Genomic DNA, 22656 nt, shown 5'->3' on the forward strand with positions numbered 1-22656 from the left:
AAACAAAACAAAACCCAAAAAATTCTGCCATCCAGAGAGAGAAGAACCTAACAATAAGAGCAATAATAACAGCTAATATTTATAGAGAACTTTAAGGTTTGCAAAAGAATTATCACATTTAATACTTACAACCACCCTGGGAAGCATGTACTAATTATTATTATTATGCTCAATTTTTGATGAGGAAACTGAAGAAGATGGCAGTTAAGTGGCTTGTTCAGGACCACAAAGCTGGTAAGTGTCTGAGGCTGGATTTGAACGCAGTTCTTTCCTGAACTTCAGATTCAGGGTTCTAGCCTCTTTACCATCTATAGCTACCTTAGCAACAATAATAAACATGATATGGCAAAAAGGATAATGTTAGTATCGATTTAGAGCTAGAAGGTAGCTTCAAGGTCTTCTAATCTAAACCCTTCTTTTAAAGATGAGGAAATTGGCTCAGAGAGATGGAAAGATTTGGCAAAAGTCATGAAGGTGGTCCATGGTGTTGTATGGAAGTAGAGAAGGTTAGCGCTCCCCTTGATAAGGATGGAAGAGGTCTTAGTGGCCTTTACAACACACATATGGCTACTCTGTGGCATCTAACCATGAAGGTGGTCCATGGCGAATCAAGAATTTGAATCCAGGTCTTATAAAGTCATTGTTCTCTGTGCTATATCTGCTTGGTGCATGCCTCTTGCTTGGGTTCTAGGATTCCTTCTCCAAATAAAGTAATGATATAATATACAACATTGTATTTCTCTAATTGTACCTCTATGTAGATGCAAGTTTCATTTAATTTGCTCAGTCTACCTAGAACAATCAGCAAAGTCAAAGAAGTAAGGCATGGAGATTTACTGGTAAAACTGGATGTCTGCACAATTAGGCAGATAGATGGGGAAAAAATCCAAGTGTGTTTCTAGGAAAATAGACCCAATTTTGTCACAGGAGCCATTTAAGTTTTCCATCTTCCTCTGTCAAAGGATGAACCCTTCTGATTGCTAATTGTTTCAGGTATATTAGGCAAATTAAATAGCACTTTTACTTTCCTGGAGGTATGATTAGAGTATTCAGATAAAATGTGTAATATATAGTAACACCTGATTTAGAGAATGAGTCATAGAACTTCAGAGAGACCTAGATCATTTATTGCTACTAGGTTTCTGAGATGAAAACAAAGAAATCAGGAAAGATTCAAAAATGCCCAAATTTACCCAGGGAATGAGTGACAGTGAGAGCCAAGATGAGAAGCCAGGTTTCCTGGCTCTCCCCATCCCTGCCTCACATACTGCACTCTCTTCCATTATTAGTTGACACTGGCAAATGGAATATTTCCCAAAAGTGAGATGTCTAGATATCTGGATCTGATTCTTTTGAAACCTGAAAGTATCTGTATATTATGGAAATTCTTCTTAAATATTTTTCTCTACATAACTGACTACCTTCTTCAATTGGTACACTGACCTAATTTGACCTTTTCCTAAGGAATTAAGTTCATTATCATGAAGATCTTTTCCTGACCATGCCATACAGCACTTCCAGCACAGCAATGCCCTCAGGAAATAATGAGGTAAGTGGTTCCCTACCCCAAATTATTAGAAGGGAGTTTTTACTCCTTGAATCTTACTAAAGGGTTCTTAACCATTTTTTGAGTCATGGTCCCCTTGGCAGTCGGGGGAAACATATGGACTCTTTCTCAGAATAGTGTTGTTAAATGCATAAAATAAAATATATAGTATTGCAAAGAAAGCCAATTAGGTTGAATACAGTTATCAAAAAACAAACAAACAAACTTATATTAAAGTTCACAAACCCTAGGTTACTGTTTTAGCCGTTCACAAGCAAGGTTGTTGATACCCTACATAAAATGGAGTCAATAAGCTGTTAACAAAGGGTCCCCGGGGCATTTGCAAAGTGAAGGACTTTAGTACAGCTGTTCACAGCCCATTTACTATGTATTGGCAGGACCAAGGTTGCCAAAAGTCAGACTTCCAAATCAGGAGCTTTCACTGCAGAAATGTTCTCCAAGCACCCATAGATCTTTGCTTCTTTCTGGCTATAAACTCGCATCTACCAGTCTGTACTTTCACATCTATAGCAAAGAACACAAGGCAGAAAGCAGAGACCCCATTGTGCTAAGACCAGTGGTCACAGACCTGTTCACTAGGACCTTTAATATTGACCTACTTGTTAACTTGTCCCATTATACAGGGGAAAAAGAAGGCTGGATTTGGATTCAGTGTTGGGTTCAAATCCCAGTTCTTGCCACTGTGCAACCTCAGGCAAATCATTTGCTCTCTCTGAGGCTAAGTTTCCTTGTTTATAAAATGAAGGGGTTGGAGCTGAGGACCCCTGAGTTTCCTTCTAATTCTAAATCTACACTTCCCTAATTGTTTTATGGCTTTGTTCATCTCCCAGACCCTGGCCTGGACTAACCATTGCTGTTTGACCTGTCCTCCTAGTCCATGCTGTGGAGGAGAACTAGCAGGATAAGGAAGAGAGATCTCTGTCACTAAGATTCTGTCTCTGTCCCTCTGATTGGCAAGTAACTGCCCAGAAGTACCATTTGAGCAAGTGCCCAGGACAGCCATGTCCTCTTCTCTAGAGGTTTTGCTTCTCACTCTCCAGACTTTCCACCTACACTCTATCCAAGGAACCACCTGGGAATCAAGCCCTACTGCAGAGTGCTACCTTCTGCTCATCTCCCAAATGCCACTAGAATCTTTTTGTTTCCAAGGAAGGAAAAATGCATCTTACTCCTAAACTGCAGGGCCAGCTCATAGAGCCAAAGCAAATTTGTCCAGCCCTGCAACAAAACACCAATGTTCCTCACTGTCGATTATGTTTTGAGTAAAACAGGAAATAATGTTGCAAGAACATAGAATGTCAAGAAAAGATATTAAGAATCTTGGCGATAAGGAAATGTCGATTAAAAGCTACGTGCAGATTGTAATGGTTTTCTGAGTCCAGTTGTTCAGACTGGAACACTTTGTTCCTCAGTGCTCCTAGGGACTGAAGAGTATCCCATCAACCAAGCATTCACCCTTGGCTTACAAGTTAGGCAGAGTACATAAACAGATTTAGCTTATCTGATCAACTAACAGGATTATTATTATTATAAGTTTCTTTTAAAAATACAAATAATAACTCAAGACGATGACAAAATCCATCACAAGTTCTCAATCTCAATGAGTCTTTGTAAAACTTCTAGTAGCTCAACCAATCAATCATTTATTAAGGGTCTAATAAGTGCCAAGCACTGTGCTAGGCCCAAAGGATATAAAGGTAAAGATTAAATGATTTCTTCCCTCAAGGACTCTGCATTCTATGAGAAAAGCAACATGTACACACCTAAGTACAAGCAAAATGAATACAAAGGAAATGGGTCAGAGGAGCTTGTTGTTCATCTTCAGGTACCAGGGGGCATTCTGCCGTTGAGGTAGGGCTAGTTCCTTCAAGGTATGGCTTGCTTGGAAGGAGAGGATGTTGGAGGGGAAAGGGAAGGAGAAATTGACAGACAAATTAGAGGTTAATCAAAAACTCCAGTCTTCCCCCTTTCCTCTTCTTATTTCCCCGCTTTAGTCCAACCCTATTCTATCCTCCTAGCAGTAGACTTGTGAGTTTCTGGGCTACAGAACGCCATATTCTCAGCCGCTGCTTTCTCTCTTCCTGATCTTCTTTGGAAACCTGAAAATGTTATATTAAAATGTTGGCCATTATTATTATTTTCCTTCCCTTTCCATTTTCCTCTTCTTTTAATGTCTACAAACTTTGAAGTAAACTCAGTATAACTCTACTCTTCCCAGATGCCCTCTCTCCAAGAGGCAAAAGTACAGAAACTACCTTGGAATATTGTTTTGTGTCTATGTGTTCATGTGTGTAAGTATACGTGTGCCCACATGTATATATATCTCAAAAATTTCTTATTTTCTCATTAGTCTAGCACAACACAGAATCCAGTGACAATTTATTTTAAAAAATAATAATGTTTCTGTCACTCAATTTACTTCAGTATCAATTAACCAGTCTCAGACACTTGACACTTACTAGCTGTGTGACCCTGGGGAAGTCACTTAACCATCATTGCCCCACCAAAAAAAATAAAAAGTTTTTTAAAAAGTATCAATTAACCACCTTTTTGCCAAAATTAGCTACCTTTTTGACCATTCTATATCAACTTCCTACCAAACAGAGCTATCCAAAAATAGGATGAGCTATGCCAAATGGAGGTGAATCCTTCATTGCTGGAGGTAGTCAAGTAGAAACTAGTCATGTTTGTCACTTAGTAAGGGAGGGTTTAGATTAAGAAACTTCTGGGGCGGCTAGGTGGTGCAGTGGATAAAGCACCGGCCCTGGATTCAGGAGTTCCTGAGTTCAAATCCGGCCTCAGACACTTGACACTTACTGGCTGTGTGACCCTGGGCAAGTCACTTAACCCCATTGCCCCATTAAAAAAAAAAAAAGAAACTTCTGCATTCTCTGTCAACACTAACCCTGACCTACATCCTATGATTCTAATTTCCCTATCACCACACAGTTTACTCCTTTACACACCACCCAACCAATGATTGCTTAAGAAATGACAATTTCATATCAGCTCAGCATTGATAAGAGAGGATATCTAAAAAGACAGGAAGCACTATATCACTATGTTTTCTGAACTAAAGTATTTAGAGATTGTCTTCATCATGCCCTGTAATATTACCAAATCTCAAATTTAGCGATTCCTAAGCTTATCTAGGAATGTGGTATAATGTTAGCAGGGACTACTGAGATCTGACTATATCAGTTCCAAAAACTTGGTGAGGAATCAGGGAGTTTTATTTCATTAGTGAAGTTCTTCAATTTAATTCAAAAATATTAACTGAATAAATATTACATACAAGGCCTTATATCATGCACTTTGATGGTGGAAGAAGGACATAGAAAAATCAAAGGAACCCAGTTCTGGCACACCAGGACACACACAGTTCTAGGAAGTGAGACAGAGGCACAAAGATAACTATAATGAAGAGGGCTAAATGACTCCCACCTCCAAGAGGTACAGCCAGTGAGCTATATGAATTCAGAGAAGCGAGAGATCACATCTGATTGGGGTAAAAAAGGCATTAGGGAGGGCTACATGAAAGAGGTAACATTTGAAATAAGATTTGATGGATGAACAGGATTTTCACAGATGAAGATGTAGAAAGAGACCATTATTCTAAAAAGATAGAACTCAATGTGAAGAGAAGGAAGGAAAAAAAGAAATGTTTGATGATTGAAAATAATAAATGCTAGCAGAGTGGTTGGTTGATATAATGTGAAAATTGTATTGAATGGTCTTTTGCCATATTAGATTAGAAGTTATTGGGGCTGGACACATCTTCTTTGATGTTTGTGCCTCCCCCAAAGAAATGAAGTATTCAGTAAAGGGGTATTTCCCTCTCAAAGGAGCAAAAGAGGTAAAAAGAAATGAGGAAAGGCATGGAGTCAGCAAAATACAGCATACCTTTAGGGAACAGCAAATTCAGTTTGTCCAAAATGTAGATCATGAGTAGGGAGGTAGTAAGGAATCAGGCTGAAAAAGTAGTCTGAGGCCATTGTGGTAAAATAATGGAATTTGAACTAATTAACTCTCCCCATATTAAATTTGGCCCCTACACCATACAACATCAAATTGATGAGTTTGAATTGTATTCTTTAAGAACAACTCCCCTTTAAGCATTCAAATGTTTCAAAGATTCTCTTTATAACAACCCTATGTGTGTCAGGTACGATTGAAAAGGGAGGGAGGGAGGGAGGAAGAGAGAAAGACAAAGACAAAAAGAGTTCAGCAAGCATTTATGAAGTACTTACCCTGTGGGCCAGGCACTAGTTCTAGGAATACAAATACAAGCAAAAAGAAAGCTGGTCTCTACCCTCAAAGAGTTTATACTCTAACGAGGGAAGGTAATACATAAAAGAGAGCTAGGAGTGAGTGGTAAAGGTAGCCTTTTCAGGCTAAGTAAAATAGTTTTGGGAGAGAAGAGAACATAGGTGGCCTAGTCCCTAGCTTCTTAAACTGTGGGTTGCATAACTGAATGTGGGAGTTCTTAAACTTTTCCACTCAGTACCCCTTTTCGCCTGAGAAATGTTTACACGACCCTGGGTATATAGGTGTAATAGGTATACATAACCTTTTACTGTTGCCAAATGTTTCATGACCCCCACATTCAGTTACAAGACCCCATATGGGGTATCAACCCACAGTTTAAGAAGGTAAAGCTGGGGGTGCAGCTAGGTGGCACACTGGATAAAGCACTGGCCCTGGATTCAGGAGGACCTGAGTTCAAATCCAGCCTCAGACATTTGACACTTACTGTGTGACCCTGGGCAAGTCACTTAACACCAATTGCCTCACAAAAAAGAAGAAGAAGAAGGTAAAGCCTAGACACTTCTTTAAGGGGAGATTCAGGGTAGGAATTAGGCAGCTAGATAGTAGTGGAACAGAGACCTGGGCCTGGAACCTGGAAAACATGAGTTCAAATTTAGCCTCAGACACTTAGCTGTGTAACCCTGGGCAAGCCACTTGAACTCTGTTCACCTCAATTTCCTCATCTGTAAAATGGAAATAATAGAACCTACCTCCCAGGGTTGTTGTGAAGATTAAATGAGATAATTTTAAAGCATTTAGCACAGTACCTGGCACATAGGAAGCATTACATAAATGGGATCTAACTCCTAATGCTTCTATGTAGCCTAGTTATAATAATCTATAACTTCTTTGGCATTCCTCCTTGTTGTGGCTCATTACCATAAAAATGTTTCTGGTACTCCAGATTTTCCTTGCCAATCCAAGAGGGAAAATTCCCCAGAGTCTCTAGTGTGACAAGCTAGAAATAGGGACATGCTCACAGCACGCCCTCTATATGTCAGCTTCTTCCCAGAATTGCTCTCCCTCCAGGGGCCGCCCCCTGAAGAGAGCCTGGAACCACATGTATCCTCTCTGTAAACTAAAAGCTATGAAGCAGGGAGTGCATGAATCTTATTGTCCTCATTTTATGAATGAAAAAGCTGATTCTCAGAGAGATGAAATGATTTGCCCAAGGTTACAGTAAGTAATAGAACTAGAGCTTGAATCAATGTCTTTAGGGTATAAATAAGTATTCTTTTCCCTTCTCACTGCATTGTAAGCAACAGGAGCCCATTTTAGGCTCCTGATCCTAGAAATGGCATGATCAGAGCTGTGCTTTAAGAAGATTATTCTGACAGCATTTTCAGGATAACTTGGAGGAGAAGGATTCGCTCTGGGTCACTGGGTTTTGCTGAAAAGGGTTCAGGTTTACGCTTTCATTGGCCACAAATACTGCATCTGAAGAAAAATAATTCTCATCTTCTAGAGAAGGGTAGAAACCTACCTAGAAAAGTGGCCTGCTAGGGATGCTCATCAAATAGGGAATGACTGAATAAATTATGGCATAGGAACACAATGGAATATTATTATGCCATAAGAAATGATGAAAGGGACAGTTTCTGAGAAACTGAGAAAGACTGACGAAATGATGCATATTGAAGTGACGAAAAGATTAGTTTATACAATAAAAACAAGGCCATAAAAAACAAACAACGTGGAAGACTTAGGAACTCATATCACTTCAATGGCCAACCATGATTCCAGCATGCCAAGAATGAAGCATGCCGCCCACTTCTGGACAGAGAAGTGATGGATGCAGGCTAAAGAGTGAGATGATCCTTGCTTTAAAATGTTTGGGGTTTTTTCTTATTTTTTTTAATAAGGGAGGTGAGATAAAACTGATTTTAACGTTAAAAAACAAAATTTGGGGCAGCTAGGTGGTGCAGTGGATAAAGCACCAGCCCTGGATTCAGGAGTACCTGAATTCATATCCGGCCTTAGACACTTGACACTTACTAGCTGTGTGACCCTGGGCAAGTCACTTAACCCCCATTTGCCCCACACACACACACACACACAAACCAAAATTTAATTTAAAAAGAAAAATGACATGCTAAAGTTGACAATTCTTGATTTACTTCAATGGACTGCTGCCTTAGCAATCCTTCTCTGGGTGATGGAAAAAGCAGGGTTACCTGCTAATTCTCAGAAGCAATGGAGTGGTGGCAGTAGAGAGAGAATCCCACAATCTCAAGGTTGGATGGGATGTCAGGGTCAGGGCATCCAACCTATTTCTCAATCTTCTTTCTCTATGACATCCCTGGCCTCTAGCCTTTATGTGAAAACTTCCAGGAATGGATCGCTACTTTTCAAGAGCAGAGTATTCCATTTGAATTTTGAGTTCTCCTTTTCATCACATTGGTACCCAGCCTATGTACCTGAAAATAAAGATGTGCCTTAGGTTACTACAGTACCGAGGCATTCTCTAGACGATTTCCAGTAAGAACTCCAGGATGAGAAAAGGCAAAAGGACCCACATGTACAAAAATATTTATAGCTGGTCTTTTTGTGGTGGCAAGGAATTGGAAATTGAGGGGCTGACCATCAATTGGGGAATGGCTGAACAAGTTGTGGTATATGAATGTAATGGGATTCTATTGTGCTGTAAGAAACGACGAGCAGGAGGAGTTTAGAGAAACCTGGAAGGACTTGCGTGAACTGATGATGAGTGAGATGAGCAGAACCAGAAGAACATTGTACACAGTATCATCAACATTGAGTGTTGATCTACTGTGATAGACTTAATTCTTCTCAGTAATACAATGGTACGAGATAGTACCAAAGGATTTATGATGGAAAAAACTCTCCAAATCCAGAAAGAAAAAAAAAAAAACTGTGGAACATGGATGCAGATTGAACCATACTATTTCTTTGTTTTGGGTGCTGTGGTTTTTTTTCTTTTTTGAGGTTTTTCCTCTTTGCTCTGATTCTTCTCTTATAACATGACTAATGCAGAAATATGTTTAATGTTATTCATATATAACCTATATCTGATTGCTTGCTGTCTTGGGGAGGGGGAAGAAATCCTATAAAAACAAATATTGAGGGGGCAGCTAGGTAGCACAGTGGATAGAGCACTGGCCCTGGAGTCAGGAGTACCTGAGTTCAAGTCCCACCTCAGACACTTAACACTTATTAGCTGTGTGACCCTGGGCAAGTCACTTAACCCCAATTGCCTCGCTTAAAAAAAAATGTTGAAAACTATCTCTACATGTAACTGTAACATAATAAAATACTTTTATAATTTTTAAAAAAAGAACTTCAGGATGTCTAAGTACCTTTCCAAAGGGTGACATCTGTTTTAATACATCAGGATTTTTTCCTTATTCCAACTCCTAGTACTTTCCTTCTGAGATAACCTTCTATCTGCTCGGTATATATCTTTTTCGCGTATAATTGTTGGCCTTTGTCTATCTCATTAGAATGTGAGCTCCTTGGGATCATGGGTTTGTTTATTTCCTTTCTTTGAATCCATAGCCCTTAGCACAGAGCTAGGCAAAGATACTTAATTGCTTAATAAATACTTGTTGAGCACTGTCAGGATGCCAGACAATCCGATTTCTTCTCAAGTATAAATAAATTGTCTCTGGGCTTTTGTGGGCTGAATGAGCCATCATGTAATGCTGATTATCTTCTTGCCAGTTTAGAACTTCTTTCCATTTCTCTGGAACACCAGCATGAAGGATGCCTTGGGGAGGACTGATAAGAAAAGTCTGCCAAGAAAGGGTTAAAAAGGATTCTTCATCCTTTTTATGCATTGAGGGTCCCTTTGACAGTCTGGTGAAGCCTCTGGATACCTCAGAATAATGTTCTTAAATGCAGAAACTAAAATGCATAGAACTACAAAGGAAGCCGTGGCCAGTGAAAATTAAGATGTAATTTTTTTCCATCCTAGTTCATGGACCCCCTGACCCCAAGTTAAGAACCTCCGGGTTAAATTGTTGTTCAGTTGTGTCAGTCTTGTCTCACTGTTCGTGACCCCATTTGGGGTTTTCTTGGGAAAGATACTGGAGTGGTTTGTCATTTCCTTTTCCAGTTCATTTTACAGATGAAGAAACTGAGGCAAACAGGTTAAGTGACTTGCCCAGGGTCACACAGCTAAGGAGTGTCTGAGGCCAGATTGGAATTCAGAAAGATGAGTCTTTCTAACTCCAGGACCCAGTACTCTATCCACTTTTCCACCTACCTGTCCCCAGAGTTAAATTACTGGCTTTTAAATTTTCTTGTAGCTTGTAATTTCCCCACTATCAAATTAACTTACAAAACACTGTTTCCCTGTAGCTCTTTAAAGAAGGAGGCATATCTGCCTTGTATCCTAGATGCTGAATCAGGAAAAAGTTAGAATCCTAGTTTGAGAGACTGTATGATGAGATGAAAGCAGATCTGAAGATCTGAATTCAAATGACTGCCTTGTGACATTGGGCAATTCAGTGAACTTCTCTGGACCTGAGGTGTATTGGCAAATGTTTACAACTGACACTCCAGACAGACACACAAAGACACACACACACATACACACACACACACACAGATACACACACCACTTTAAAGTTTAATGTGCATCATTAACATTTTCTCCATCACTTTATGAAGTCCAGACAGTTTAAATAAAAACAATCAATAAAGCCCTGATCTTTAATGTTTGCCTATTTCTAAGATGTAAATGCTCACATTAAACATTTAACAATGGGTGTGGGCTCTAGCATCCCCACCCCCCCAATCTGGGACCCAGTTTTGAAACTTGTAAAACTAAGGCATTGGACTAAAATCCCTTCTAGCTCTAAATTCAATGATCTTAGGAACACTTAATGAGTTCTCATAGAAACTATTTTTGAGGAAAATGGAACAGGATTTTGACTTGTTTCATTCAATACTGTTAAGGAGTCACCTGAACTTGTCTGAGTTGCCATATTATCTAGAAAAGACTGGACGAAGAACACGCAGGAGGTCCTGAAGGTGTCAAGGACGAACACCACCCCCACCCAGCTGACAGAATTTGTTGTTTGCATCCCAAACTGGACTCTGTAAGTGTCCTTGGGAGTCAAGACAAGCACCCTAGTCTACAATAGGCTGGTGCAGCTGGTACCCATATAGGCAAGGAGACCTTATCTTCATGGTCCATCAGCTGCCAAGGGAAAAGAATGGGGCTTTTGCTGTCCCCTGGTTCCTCCCCTTTTCCCACCTTTACTGCACCTTTTCCCTCCCATGCCACATCCCTTTAGGTAGAGATTCTGGTGTCTCCTCCATCCTTTGACCCGCTGTCATAAATATGCAAATGTATGTAGGGATTGTGAGCTCTTTGAGTTCCACAAGCATGTTCATTTCTCTTGTAAGTTTTGTAAAGTTGTAATTGGAGGGTCAGAGCCAAGATGGCAGAGGAAAGACTGTGACTATGAGCTCCAGACAAATCTGTCCACATACCTCCAAAAAAATGCCATAAAGTTAATTGCCTGTTGACAGTATGAGCTATTCCTATTCACCACTTACAGCTAAAATGCCTGTACTTTCCAATACGCTGCGGGGGGGGGGGGGGGGGGGGGGGGAGGGGAGGCAAGCAATAACTGGAAGCCTATTCTATGCAGATTGAGTTAAAGAAGGCACCCACAGAACAGCTACTGTAACAGGAATTTAGACCAGATGGAATTTTCCACTTCTCAGAAGGGAGGAAACTTGTGGGGAAGTTAAGACCCAGGACCTTCATCATCCTGGTCTTGGTACACCCAGGACTTTTAAAACCAGAGAAATGAAAGAGAAACAAGGCTTTCCTAGCTGAGAAAGCAAGATTAAAGGGAGTCTGTGAGCTAAAGGCCTAACAGAGAGGCAAGGAGGAAAACAGAGACATAAACTTTGGAAAGATTTTTAAGACCAAGCTAAACTGATGTAAGCATAAAGAGAGAATGCTGCAGATGCTCAGTGAAGGGAAAAGCAATTTATTCTGGCTCTTTCTATGCCTACTGTTGGGGGAAAATGAAAGAAATGCTGACAGTGCTAGTTCCTTATGGAGGTCTGCACACATAGCACTTGCTCAACAAATGCGGAATGACTGAATGATTGAGTAAATGAATGAGTGAATATAAAAATGATGAAAGGAATTATAAGGGTGGATGAGGTTAAAATGACTTAATTAGTCCAGAAAAGCTTCCCTGGTTTATACTAAAGAGTTTTGTGGCATTAGTCTGCGGCATTACAATGAATATTTTTTATGTTTTTCTTGGTAGTTTTATTACTCTCATTTAATAAATGGGAGAATTGAGGCTTGGAGAATGACTTACCAAGGACCACACAGCTGGTAAGTGCTAGAGTCTAGATTTGAATTCAGGCCAAGCCTACCATTCTTTCCTTTCTGCCTCTCTGTCTTTGAGCATTTAGTAGACTTTTAGGGGGGTTATTTGTGAATTCATAGCTCATAAATTCTACCATTTACTAGCTGGGTGGCCTCAAGTTCTCTGGGCCTCAGTTTCTCATCTACAAAGTGAAGGGGCTGAACTAAACGATCTCTATGATCCTTGCACTAAATTTTACAGCTATATGTTCTCTACGCCACCACCCCTCCCCCCCCAAACATTCTAGGAGTCAGTCAACTCATACCAAACAACCCATTGACTTCACTACCACCTAGTGGCAACTTGTAGAAATTACAATGATAGTTTGCTTCAAAAAAAACCCAAAAAACAAGGCAACCATGAACTCATGATAAACTAAAGCAGGGATCTGGCACTACAGAGCACACACCTTCTAATTAGATTTGGTCTATTATTCTAGCCTGTCAAGATTTTGTCAGATCTTAACATTCAGGAGGTCAGATTTCCCTACAAGCTGTGTGCCATCTGCAAATTTAATAAGCATGTCATCTATGCCTTTAACCAAATCATTAATAGCCAGACCAGGGACAGCTCCCCAGGGAATACCACTAGACGTGTCATTCCAACCTGACATCAAACCATTAATGATTATACTTCAAGTCTGGTCATTCAGCCGGTTATGAATACAAATATTACTCCTATTTAGAACATCTCTCTCATCCACAAGGATTACATGAGAGACTGTCAGTTCCTTTGTTGAAATCTAAGTGTACTATACCTGTAGAGTTCCTCAGTCTACCAGTCTAGTAACCTAGCAAAAGAGAAACAGAGACAGAGAGAGACACAGAGAGAGACAGAGAGAATCAGAAAGAGACAGAGAGAGACAGAGATAGACAGAGAGAGAGACAGACAGACAGACAGACAGACAGAGAGATCAATCCAGCAAGAGCTTTCCCTATTAAAGCCATACTGGTTTCCATAGATGATCACTTTTCTTTCTAAATGCTTCAAAACTATCCTTTTGAGAGTTCCAGGGAACTCATGATAGAAGAGGATCTCCAAATCCAGAAAAAAAAAAAGAACTGTGGAGTATGGATGCTGATTGAACAATACTCTTTCTTTTGTTTGGGGAGCTGTTTTTCTATTTTGAGGTTTTCCCTTATTGCTCTGATTCTTCTCTTATAACATGACTAATGCAGAAATATGTTTAATGTTATTATATATATGTATATATTATATATATGTATATATGTGTGTGTGTATATATACATATATATATAGGTAACCTATATCTGATTACCTGCTGTCTAGGGGAGGTGGAGGGAGGGAGAAAAATTTGAAATTGGAAATCTTATATAAACAAATGTTGAAAACTATCGTTACATGTAACTGGAAAAAAAATAAAATACTTTTATCAAAAAAACAAACTATCCTTTTAAAAATATTTTAAAATTTTACCAGGAACCAAAGTCAAGACACTGACTTGTGGCTGCTCACAGACTCTCTCTCCTTCTGTTTTTTTTTTTTTTGGGGGGGGGGAATCTTTTGCCCTTTTCTAGCCTTGCTTCACTTCTCCTGTTCTCCAGGATCTTTTACACACACACACACACACACACACACACACACACACACACACACACACACAAAATCACTGAATGTACTTCAGGAATCCCATTAAGAAAGAATGCAAAGTGATAATGAGGTCTGGCCTTTGGCAGAATTAACAATTAGTTAAAGTTTATATCCCCTTTATGTGCCCTTTTCTCCTTCTCTGCCTATCTATTATCTTTCCTGCCTAGGCCGCATGAGTCACCATGAATTGCCATGAAGTATCACTATAAATGACTTTAATGAGTTGTTTTTTTTTTTAAAGCATCATGGGACAGAGATAGTTAGGCACTGGGAGTGTTCCCTAGCCCTTGGTTCCACAGAGACCATTCCAATATGCCAGTTGTAATAAATCTTTTTTATTCCTTTATTGTTTTCTACTGGCTACAAAATGCCAGATAAAAATGGAATCCAGAGTAAATATAAAATAAGTGATGAACATTTTTCACTATACTTGTTGCCTTCCTTAGACTCTAGGCCTTTCCCAGAGTTTATTCATTGTCTAAGCATCTAAAAGAAGATGCTATTGTCTCTACTTGACTTTTCTGCTTTTAGCCTATTTCCTCCATTTCTCTCCTTTGGAATAAGGTTAAATCATGCTTTTCCTCCTAGAGGAAATCAAACATGTCCTGACATTTGAAGACAATTATCAGGCCCTCCCTAAGCTCCTTCCTTGCTCCACCTCCTCCAAATATCCAAGCAAAGCATATTTAATTCTTTTCATCTTTGCCCATAAATTCATCTCTCTGTTTCCTATATATCACTTTCCACTTTCTTTCTTTTGAACACCATCCAATTTGACTCTCTCCTTTCATTTACGAACTTTTGTTTATACTTGGGAATTACCAAGCAAATCACCAAGTTAGTGTGTGTTTATGTGTGTGTGTGTGTGTATACATATATAAATATATACACATATACATTCCTATAGAAATAGAGATATATCTATAAATAGATATATCTAAAAATCAGGATGAGGTAGTTTTCTGAAGGATTTAACCACAGGATGTGGTTAATGGTAGGACATGTTAACATCAACCAAGTGAGTCAAGCCTCATTTGGCTTCTGGAACCAAGTAGTTTAATCCAAATTTGGATGATAACTATGAAGGTCTCCTACCTGGAAAGCCCCAGCATGGTCTTCTTCTTTATCTCCCTCTTTGTTCTCTTTGAGAGCAATCAAGGTGAAACCCCTGAAGTAGGAGGGAGTAGCAGCAGAGAGAGTCACTGCAGAGAGAGAAAGAACATAGAAAATTACTACCTATGGAATCAACTGGCTTCTATTTCAATAACCCATGAGAGTGACTTCTTTAGTTCACTAGAGCAAAAACCTAGAGGCCCAGACCCCAAAAAGGCAAAGCCTGATTGCAAATTCATAGTGTTATAAAGGACCTCAGAGGTCAACTACTCCAAACCACTCCAGAACAGGGAAATAGTAAGATCAGAAGGGACCTTAGATATATCTACTCCAATACCTTCCTGTTAAAGATGAGGAAAGTGAGGCCCAGAAAGATTAAGCAACTTTGTTGTTCAGTCGTATTTGACACTTCATTACTCTGTGGACCACCTGTCCATGGAGTTTTCTTGGCAGAGGTGCCGGAGTGGCTTGGCATTTCCTTCTCCAGTTTTATGCAGTCAAGAGTTAAGTGACTTGCCCAAGGTCACACAGCTAGTAAGTGTCTGAGATCAGACTGAGCCACCTAGCTGCCTTAAAGTGAAATAGGTCATATGCAGCAGAGTTGGGCTTTGAAGATTCTCCAACTCCAAACCTAGTATTTTTTTCTACTTTTATATACAGTCTCCCCATGTTCTTTATAACATCCCTAGGAAGTAGTCACCCTGTCCTCTAAGAAAATCTCCAATCATGGAGGTCATTTACTACCATCAAATGTCATTGCATCTTTGGACTAATTTGTATGCCCACATAATGGATCTTCTCGTGTGCTCCCAAATTTTTTTTTTCAAATTTTATGACCAAAGTCCCTAGCTCCATTGTGATACTCATGAAATCAGGAAACAGCACCCAAGTAGCACTGGCCTATCTGCTAGGGACTATGTCTTCATAATGCAGGACCATCTTGTTTTCTTTTTTTCTTAAGAAAGTCTAATGTAAGACTGGCATTGCATCTGACTGATAGTAGCTCCCAGAGCAAAAGTGCTCCAGACAATGCCAAAGCAGAAGAGTTTCAAAGTTGGCCTCTGGTGGGAGACAGCATGGGAGAAGAGAGAACTTAAAAAAAAGAAATTATCAAGGTCATACTGAGGGATATAGACTTAGGAAGAAGGTGAGAGACTGGATTTGTGGAGAACTTTGGAAGAAAATCAGAAAAAGTTGAAGAAAAACAGTCTCTGTTTTTAGATACTATTTCCTGCTTCTCTGAGAGAAGGTTATAGAAAAAAGTAGGATAAAATGGTGAAGGTATTGTGGATGGGCTCAAATTTGCGAAGATGGTCAGAGAATAAATTTGGAGGTGGCAAAATTTGGGAGAGGTAAAGGATAAGTTAAAGAACCGGAACTGAAAGAGGGAAAGGACTGAGGATCTAATACATTTAAAAAGAGAAAAGGAGAAAGTAGTTGACAAAGCAGTATAAATATACGATAAGCAAAAGGAAATTAAATAACAAAACAAATTGGTGAATAAAATAAATTATTAAACTGGTAAAATAAGGTTTCAGAAAAACTCAGAAGTACCTGTAATAAGGTGGTTGAGGGTGAAGTTAGTAGAATCAATGGAGCAAATTATAAAATAAGAACAATATTATAAGGAAAAGCAACTTTGAAAGACTTGAGAACTCTGATCAATGAAATGACCAACCACAGTTCCAGAAGATTGATGATGAAACATGTTATCTACCTCTTGACAGAGAGGTGATGGATTCAAGATACAGAATAAGATATACATTTTTGGATACCAATGTAAGATTATTTTTCTTTTGGCCTGGCCACGAATGTTTGTTAAAATGGCTTTGTTTTTCTTTTTGTTTTGGGAGGGGGGTGGGTGGGGGGGTTAATCATGGATTTTGTTTCCTTAAACTTATGGTTGCTTCAAATGCCATTCTTTTCCCTTCATTGTATTTACTCTCCATGGGAATCTAAATGGGTAGATATATTTTGGTAGTTTTCCTACTCATGCATCCTTCTTACTTTAAAGTGTTTTTTTTATTAGATTTTTTTAAGGCAACATGGAAACACATTCTTACCAGCCTTCATTAGGTATATTCTATTCCTGGCCAGTAGTGTGTTATTCCTTTATTTTAACCCATGGGCTGGAATCTAAATTCCATTTTCAGTGACGATCTTCTTAGCTAGAGCTTCACATCTCATGTCATTTCTCCCTTTGATTTCCTTTCTATTCAAAGGAAACAATGAAGGAAAGATACCTGTAACCCCATCATCTTAAGTTTCTTTTTTTTGTTCATCTTAAGTTTCTTACTTAAGATTTCACAGTCTTTGGCAGTGCCTTAGCTTCCTTCTGCCAGCACCATTTTTGCCCATGAAAATCAACAGAAGTAAGTTGTAGTCGCAGGATTTGATCAATCTTAGGATATTTTTCTGTTTTGGATACATACCTCAGGAAGACAACAAGCCTTTTTATTGTTATAAGGTCAAAAAATAGTTGCCTTATAACAATTATTGTGCTGGAAGAATTGATGAGCAGGCAGATTTCAGAAAAACCTGGACTTAAGTGGACTGATGCTGAGTGAAGTGAGCAGAACCAGGAGAACATTGTACACAGTAACAGCAACATGGTGTGATGATCAACTGTGATAGACTTGGCTCTTCTCAGCAGTACCATGATCCACTTAACCCCCATAACCCCGCCAAAAAAAATGTCGATTAGTGTCACTGAACTTTTTCCCTTTTTAATCTTTTGTCTTTTGAGATAGCTTTGGGGAAATAGACATATGAGAGCAAGGATGCATTGGTATGTGTAGGTAATTGTAAAAACAAAACATATCAGCAAAATTTAATTAAAGAAAAGGATAGATAAAAGGGAGGAGATTGTCACCATATATTGTGAGAAAATTCAGGAAAGGAGGTAGACATGACAAAGGGAACAGGATAAAGAACATTTTATTAGCAATCAATGGTGGGAGAAGCAGATGCAATTGTGGCATTGGAGGCCACTCTAGAATGACCCCTTGCTCCCCCTGTACGAGCAGAGGAACTAAATGAAGAACTGAACAAAGATCAAAAACTTGGCACAAAGACATGATATAGCACTGATGGCATACTTCAATTATTAAGACCTTATGTTGGAGTGAATACTCTCTCTCCCTCTCTGCCAAAAACAGAGCAGCTAATTACTTCTTGACATCCCTTAATGATAATTTTATCCTTCAAAAGGTGGAAAAAAATCAACAAGGGAAAATTCTGTTCTGTATCAAACAAATATGAATAAACCCATTGCTAAGGTAGAAATAATAGGAATGTTCAATCAATAAACAATTTTAAGTGCTGACTGTATGCCAGGCCCTATGCTAAATACTAAGGAAAAAAAGGAAGGCAAAAACATAGTCCATCAAGGAGCTCACAGGCTATCAGGGAGACATCAAACAACTATGCTGTTTAAATTATATAAGAGTGTGTGTGTGTGTGTGTGTGTGTGTGTGTGTGTGTTTAAAACATATATGCTGTTTAAGTTGGTGGTAACCTAAGAGGGATGGCACTAGCAGCAAGAGAGTAAAAAATGCCTCTTGTAGAAAGTAGGATCTCAACTGAGTCTTGAAGGACTGCCTTCCAGTGGAAGTAAGAAAGGAGAGCATTCTAGGTATGAGGACATGTGAACAAAAGTGAAAATGCACAGAAGATTCAGGAAATGGTATAGTGTTTGCAAGGAAAAGCAAGGAAGCTGGTATTTTTGGATGGTAGAGTATTTGAAGAGGAACAACATTTAAGAAGACTAGAAAGGTAAGAAGTGACCAAGTTGTAAAGGCTTTTAAAAGCCTAACAAAGGATTTCTTTAATTATAATGAAGGTAGTAGGGAGCCACTGAAATTCATTCAGGACAAAGTGGCCACTCCCCTTTAGAGTTTATGAAAGAGAAAAGAGGGAGGGGAGAAAGTTGATGTATGCATCCTAGATTTGGGGAGAGCAGTTTTCAAAGGGTTCAGAAAAGATTAGGAAAGATTCCATGGAGTAAAATTCTATAAGGAAAGCCAGTCCAGGAGGTCTAGGAAACTCAAGAATGAAATTCTTAAGCCACAAAAAGAAGTCATTCCAATAAGAAGGAAAAATAGGTACTGTCTGAAGAAACAGATATGGAGGAACAAGAAATAGAATCAAAGAAATACCAACTAAATGAGCTAACTAAATTTCCAACTAAATAAGAAAATGTGTGTAGAAGATGAAAATAAAAATGGGTCACAAACATAAGAACATGGCACTGTCCTATATAATGACAAGAATATTGAAATAGGAATGGACTGATGTCAAGGAAATTTAAGGACAACCACAGGTTTTGTTAAAGCTATATTGGGGACAAGAGGAGGGTGTATAAAGGGATGGGACCACTGTCTGAGGTGGATACAATTAAGATAACAATCAAGGGAAAGAAGGGTCACTCAATTCCTGGTAAATTTTCTCTTCTCTATAAAAAAAAAATGGCTTTTGTATTAGAAGTGATAGGGGCAGCTAGGTGGCACAGTGGATAGAGCACCAGCCCTGGATTCAGGAGGACCTGAATTCAAATCCGACTTCAGACACTTGACACTTACTAGCTCTGTGACCCTGGGCAAGTCGCTTAACCCCAATTGCCTCACACCCCCCAAAAAAAGAAGTGATAGAAGAAAAATTATTACCATGGAGTTGATACAAATAAGGAAATAATAAGAGTGCCCAACTTCTGTGATAAATCTAAGTTACTTGATCCAGATAAACCACATCTTCGGATACTGAAAGAATATATAAATGAGATTTCTAAATAAGTATCAAGGATAACTGAAAGATAGAATGGGAGAAGTACAATAGGACTGGAAAAGGGAAAAAGCCCTAATTATTTCCCTTCCCTATCCCCCCCCCAAAAAAAGCAGGAATTGGAGGAAAGTATAAAAACAAAACAAAAAACAGTAAGCTTATTTTCAATTTGTAGGGAAATTCTAGATTGGATCATTAAAGAGATAGGTAGAGAATCTATAAAAATGGAGTCAGCGAGGTTTCATCAAGAATAGGCCATGCCATTTAGAAGGAGTATACATAGAGATAGCACAAGTATGAGGTAAATTACTCTCATCAGAATTGGCTCGAGGAGAGAATAACATATACACACATAATTGGGAATAGAAATCTATCTTACACTTTAGGAAAGCAGGAGGAGAAGGGGTGCTAATAAAAGGGAGGGCACATTGGGGAAGGTATAATGGACAGGGTGAAAGGAAAGACATAGAGAGTCAGACACAGACAGAGACAGAAGGAAAAACAGGAAAAGAAGATGGAGGTGTTAAGGGCTAAAATTCTAGCTAAACTGTCTAAAATATCTAATGAGTGGTCACCAATAAATTATAAGCTTTAGCAAGAGTTAGGCTTTTAAGCATTTATTAAGGAGAATAAGAATTTGGTAAAGAGAGAAAGGCCTACATTCATCTATCTATTAAAGGGAGAGCGCATTTATAGCTCCCTTCTCCACCGGAGTCCTCAGGAAAAAGAGAGCCAGTCAGAGCACCAGGTTCCTCCCTTCTTCTTCCCACAAGCAAACGTCACTTCCTGACACCAAAGAAAAGACTCCTGGTCTTGCCCTCAAAGACCTTCACTTCATCGCGGAGCTTTTCTACAGTAAGTCTCCAGCAGGTGGTGTCATTCCAATCATCACAGAGGGAAATTACATAGTAATCATAATTGTGAAAAAAATTTACAGCAAGTTTCTCTAGTAGACTTCATTTCTCAAATATATAGAAAACTCAGTCAAATTTATAGAAATAAGAGCCATTCCTCAATTGATAAATGGTCAAAGCATATGAACAGGCAGTTTTCAGGATAAGTAATCAAAGCTATCTATAGTCATATAAAAAAATTCTCTAAATCTATTGGTTAGAGAAATGTACATTGAAACAGTTCTGAACTATCACCCTACACTTATCAGATTGGCTAATATGACAGAAAAGGAAAATGATAAATGTTGGTGGGAATGCAGGAAAATTAAAACACTAAAGTAGTGTTGGGTGAATTTTTATACCAATTCAGCCATTCTGTAGAGCAATTTGGAACTATGCCCAAAGGGCTATAAAATCATGGATAACCTTTGACCCAGCAATACCACTTATAGATCTGTACCCAAAGAGGAAAAAAAAAGGGAAAGGACTTATATAAACAAAAACATTTATAGCAATTCTTTGCAGTAACAAAGAATTGGAAATTGAGGGAATGCCCATCAATTGGGCTAAACAAGTTGTTGTATATGATTATGATGGAGTGAATACTACTGTGATGAGCAGGATGCTCTCAGAAAATCCTGAAAAGACTTACATGAACTGATGCAAAGTGAAATGAACAGAACCAGAACATTGTACACAGTAACAGCAATATTGCATGATGATTAACTGTGAATGACTTAACTATTATCAGCAATACAATGATCTAAGACCATTCTGAAAGATTTATGATGAATATCCAGAGAAAGAACTGATGGAATCTGAATGCAAATCAAAGTACACTTTTTATTTACTTTCTTTTTCTTTTTTTTGTTTTCTTTCATAACATGGCTAATATGAAAATGTTTTATATAATTGTACATCTATAACCTATATCAAATTGCTTACCATCTCAATGGGGAGGGGAGTGAGGAGAGAGAAAAGGAGAAAAATAATTTGAAACTCAAAAAAATTAGGGGGTTGCTAATTTTTTTATTTAGTTATTTTATTTTTTCCCAGTTACATATAAAAACACTTTTTAACATTCATTTTTAAAACTTTGCTAACTCAAAATTTTTTAAATGTTAAAAATGGTTTTACATATAATTCTGGAAAAAAATAAAATATTAAATTAAAAAAGAATAGGTCATGCCAGATCGATCATTGCCATTTTTTGCAGGCCTAATACCAAGATTTCAGTAAAGTGTTTAATAAAATGTCTCTTACTATTCTTAAAGAAAACATGGAGAGATATAGACTATACCATAATATAATTTGATTAACTTAGAATACAAGCAGTTCTACTATAACACAACATGTATATTCCTCAAAAGCACCAGACTACACAAAATTGCCGCTAGGCGAAACAGTGGAGAGAGCCCATGGGCTAGAGTCAAAAAGACATTTTTCCGAGTTCAAATCTGGACTCACTTACTAGCTGTGTGACCCTGGGCAAGTCAATTAACCCTGTTTGTCTCAGTTTCTTCATCTGTAAAATGAGCTGGAGAAGGAAATGGCAAATCATTCCAGTATGTCTGCCATGAAAACCCCAAATGGGGTCATGAAGAGTTGAACATGGCTGAAAATGACCGAACAATAAAAAATGCAAAATTGCACAGTAAAAGCCACAAAGCTTATAGGGATAATGGCATGAGGGGCACAAAGCTGAAAAACTTTGTCAGTGACATATTTTTTAAAATATAGGAACCTAATAAAACAGTAGTACATCTTATACATGGTAAATGGCTAAGAAATACATAAATTCGACAATAAAAAGTGACCCCATCTCTCCTAGCCCTGGGCCTCAAGCTACACAAACAAATTAGGCACGTGGAAACTAGGGCTTTCATGTCAGGAAGGGTTACTATGGTCCAGCTTTTCTCTACCAGCATCATGTACTACACCAGAAGACATACAATAAATATGGCCCTTTATCTTGACAAAGACCTGAAGTCTGTTTGGGGAAGGGGACATTTGAAGTTCAGCA

At 38.6% G+C, this 22656-nt stretch overlaps 1 protein-coding gene and 1 pseudogene across 1 annotated transcript in view; one reads left to right on the top strand and one right to left on the bottom strand.

Moving 5' to 3' along the window:
- The window catches only part of SPON1 (spondin 1), a 378636-nt gene that overhangs the window by 344175 nt on the left and 11805 nt on the right, over positions 1 to 22656 (bottom strand). Inside the window, exon 2 of the mRNA XM_043971364.1 lies at positions 14944 to 15050. Within this exon, the coding sequence (XP_043827299.1) occupies positions 14944 to 15050 (107 nt within the window). The remainder of the gene's footprint in view (positions 1 to 14943; positions 15051 to 22656) is intronic.
- Positions 485 to 620, top strand: LOC122733186 (annotated as a pseudogene).

Source organism: Dromiciops gliroides, chromosome 6, assembly GCF_019393635.1.
Source record: "Dromiciops gliroides isolate mDroGli1 chromosome 6, mDroGli1.pri, whole genome shotgun sequence".
Classification (NCBI taxonomy): domain Eukaryota; kingdom Metazoa; phylum Chordata; class Mammalia; order Microbiotheria; family Microbiotheriidae; genus Dromiciops; species Dromiciops gliroides.